The 3,750-nt window shown below is 48.2% G+C and overlaps 1 protein-coding gene across 2 annotated transcripts in view; it reads right to left on the bottom strand.

The window, feature by feature from the left end:
- Window positions 1–2,471: 2,471 nt before the first annotated feature.
- LOC119268321 overlaps window positions 2,472–3,750 on the bottom strand; it is a 4,664-nt gene continuing 3,385 nt past the window's right edge. For both annotated transcript variants that reach the window (XM_037549911.1, XM_037549912.1), the window contains exons 5-9: window positions 3,614–3,734; window positions 3,441–3,525; window positions 3,246–3,359; window positions 3,120–3,159; window positions 2,472–2,902 (exon numbers count right to left, since the gene is read on the bottom strand). In XM_037549911.1, coding sequence (XP_037405808.1) covers window positions 2,750–2,902; window positions 3,120–3,159; window positions 3,246–3,359; window positions 3,441–3,525; window positions 3,614–3,734 — 513 coding nt within the window. In that variant the 3' untranslated portion in view covers window positions 2,472–2,749. The remainder of the gene's footprint in view (window positions 2,903–3,119; window positions 3,160–3,245; window positions 3,360–3,440; window positions 3,526–3,613; window positions 3,735–3,750) is intronic.

Raw genomic sequence — 3,750 nt, 5'->3', positions numbered from 1 at the left:
ATTGCGTTCCGGGATGGAGGCCATGATTTCGTCGAGGTCGTTGCTGCCTCCTACACTCAGGGTGTGTCGCCGAGATCAAGGCGAGCAGGAGGAGCTGTGGCCACCGCCATGGTCACCCCATCGCAGGGGATGGAGCACGTCGTCGGCCTACAGCCTGTGGAGATCACTGTTGCTCTTCAGATCGCGTGGTGACCGGATCTTGCCGATGTGTCCCTCCCCGACGACCTCATGTTCGCCCGGTTGGCCGGCATGGATCTCGCCACTACTGCCCTCAACTTCTCTGCCTCGAGCTCGACGGTCAGCCACCATGGATCCCCCAGCTGGAGGGTCACGTGAACCAGCCGTCCTCCCATGCTGCAGCGGCGAGAAGGTGACATGGCTCTCCGTACACAAAGAGTGGAGTTCGGTCAAGTACTTATATACTTGGCCTCTACTGCTGATCCATGTACATGGAGAAGAACAGACAACCGCTCATTCATGCTTCGTTCCACTCCTTTGCGCTACATTACTGGAGGTGACATTTTCCTATCTCTCTATGTTGTAACAAGCCTGCTGCCTGCATAGTTAATGGATTTTTTATTTAAATTTATCGCTGGTTAGTGCTTTGTTGCAATTGTTCACCCAAGATTCTTATATATAATCTGAGCGTATGTAGGCATACTTAGATTTGCTATTCCATTTTTTCTGGCGCATAGAAATAAGAGTATTGTCCAGGTTAGGTATTCAATTGAGTATGGTATTTGGATTGCTATCAGAATGTCTTTTCTATGCATGTGATTTCTCACATCTGGTTATAATATTTGTGAAGACGTGCATTGCACGTGCACTTGGAAGCGGGCCCGAGGCCCGCGCTGGGCGGTGCCGACGTCGACCCGAGCCACCTCGTTCGCGTATTCTTGGAGTTGTGACTGGTCGATTTACATGAAATTAATTCCCCCAGTTCTGGTGGCAAATATAATACACATAATCCATATTGTTATGCACTAGCGTGTATGTGTGAAATAGATGGATTATAGTCCCGTACCCAATAAGATGGATATGTGTGTGTGTTAGAGAGAGAGGGAGAGGGGGATAGAGAGTGAGGAAGAGGGAGGGAGAGTGTGTGTGTGCGTGAGGATTTGATGGTAAAAAAGGTCGCCAATGTCGTAATATTGAACTCTTAAAGTTAATGTGGCCCCGTTGCAACGCACGGGCGTTCTTCTAGTACTAGTAACAAGAGTGTTTGACAAAAAACTACCACAATTAGGGCTTCCGTCCCACAGAACTACCACATTTTTAAAAGTGGCCGAAAACTACCAAAAAATTAGAATCTCGTGACTAAAACTACCACTTTCGGATAATGGCCAGTTTAGACGATTTAAACGCGTTTATGACAGGTGGGACCCGTCTGTCAGGGCTGATGTGGCAGGAAAGTCAACTCTGTTATTCCGGATCGTTAAGTTGACCGTTATGACAGGGGGCCCACACGTCATTCTTCTTCCTCCTCTCTCTAGCATTTTAACAAACACTTTCAGTGCATGCAGGGAAGCAGGTGAGCTCTGTCGCACAAGTCGGCGATCGAGGACATCGGCGAGGTGTGGTTGCTGGCCATGGCGGATAGCTATGGCCGGCTCGGTCGAATTCGGGTCGTCGCGGCTCGCCCTCCCCGTCTTCATGCAGCCGCTGCTCGCGCTCGCCGTAGCAACCTGGCTCCTATTCGCCACAGCCCCACGCGGCAAGGAATAAGCCGCATCAGGGAGATGCAGTCGGTAGAGGGTACTGCTCGTGCCCCAGCGGCGACCCTGGCGTACAGGCCCTCCTCGTCACCGACGGCGTCCTCCTGGTGCGGGAAGGAGGTGGGGAAGGGGAGGGAGCGACCCGTGACCAGGTCGGGCACGAGCGTGGGCGCGAGCAGCAAGGAGAAGCAGAGGAGCACGAGCAACGCTAACACGACGCCAGCCACGAAGACGAGCGTGTTGTGGACGCGGCCGGCGAGCGTGCGGTTTGTGCGCCAGGGCGGGTGGGCGACGCGGCGGATTTCTCTAGTATGCATCAGCCGCCGGCTCCGATCAGGGTTAACTGCTCACCGGCGTTGGGGGCGCCCGACGCGGTGGCGAAAGCTCGATAACAACGGTGAGCTTTGCGTCGTCTACCTGCTCGTGGACGATGTACACGAGGTGTTTGTTAAAATGCCAGAGAGGAGGAAGAAGAATGACGAGGAAGAAGAATGACGTGTAGGCCCCACCTGTCATAACGATCTACTGTCTGGAATAACAAAGTTAACTTTCCTGCCACATCAACGCTGACAAGTGGGGTCCACCTGTCATAAACATGTTTAAATCATCTAAACTGGTCATTATCTGAAAGTGATAGTTTTTAGTTACGAGATTCCAATTTTTTGATAGTTTTCGGCCACTTTTAAAAATGTGGTAGTTCTGTGGGGCAGAAGCCCCAATTGTGGTAGTTTTTTGTCAAACACTCTAGTAACAAAGTGGCCTCAAGAATTCTTCGCCATCATTGCAACTGTATCAGTCAAGATATTAGATATGGACAGACCGCTCGAAACCTACTGCTTGCACAGAAAAATTTATGCTGTGCCATCCGTTGAGTAGCTCAGTAAGACGCGAAATGAGGGTATGAAAACAATAGAACGATGTGCAAGTGACGTGTATGTTCTTAACGGAACGATGACAAGGGAAGCCCACTGTAGCAGATACTCTATATGTAGAGGGGATCAAGGGATACATAGGCGTGGCACCATCCATGCCTACTATCTCAGCCACCATCTTTGGACTGCTGAAATTGGCGTGTTGAGAAATGGCGTGTACCGATGAATGTGAGGGTTTACAGCCCGGCCAATTCTCGCCCACACACTCTGGTGATAACCCGATGTTACAGGAGCATGATACATCAACTTCAACAGCTGTACAAAATAGATGTGTACAGAAAAGTTAGTTAGGCAATACAGTTGTGAATGCACTGCATGAACTAGTGTTTCAGTAGATGCATATGGTGGTAATGCAGCCAACAAAATGCAAATATTCAACCTATAGGGTCCTCGTGTTCTCAAACTCATGAAAGCAGAAACGAAACAAAAGTAAAAAACGAGAAAAATGCTTGTTTAGGGCAGGGAAACTAACATGAAAGTACATGAATGTCTGAATTATGTTGCGTTTCCACCTGCATGAGAAAGCAAGCATGGCACTGATGTGAGTTTAGATTCAAAATCTTCTTTAAATAGTTCAGCAAGAAGTGAATGCACATACGAGAAAAGTGATACGATCATAAGAAAGCCAAGGGTAATTTCAGCATTTGAACAAAGGAGGCTGATCATAGTGTTGTTTGTCTCCACCCACAAACAAGGCTCCTCCATGTACCTCCTAAAGATAGAGATTAAAAAAATCAGTAATTGCAAGCGTTGATACAAAGGTGCAATTTAATTGTAGAAATCAGCAACTTGCCTGTAGAATGAGGAGCGCGCAAAATTTCGCCTCAGAAATCTAGCAACATGATCAAGTGCCCAGCAAAGCACAGGCAGTAGAACAACTGAACAAAAGAAAAATGAAACTGCTAAGGCAAGAACAGAGGTTAGACTCGCATAATTAAAAAAGCAGGAAAAGGAAGTGTGGCTTACTCTTAAAGCGTACATTTGATGTGAACATCATAAGAGAGAACATCAAATGAACAAAGTCCTTGGCTACAATTATAGACTGCAGCCAAGGCTGAATTGCAGGCATGTTCCATGCTCTTGGTTTCTACAGGCAGAGGGTG

The sequence above is a fragment of the Triticum dicoccoides genome, chromosome 3A, assembly GCF_002162155.2.
Source record: "Triticum dicoccoides isolate Atlit2015 ecotype Zavitan chromosome 3A, WEW_v2.0, whole genome shotgun sequence".
NCBI lineage: Eukaryota > Viridiplantae > Streptophyta > Magnoliopsida > Poales > Poaceae > Triticum > Triticum dicoccoides.
The sequence above is the reverse complement of the archived record's forward strand: the minus strand, read 5'-3'. Positions and strand labels throughout refer to the sequence as shown.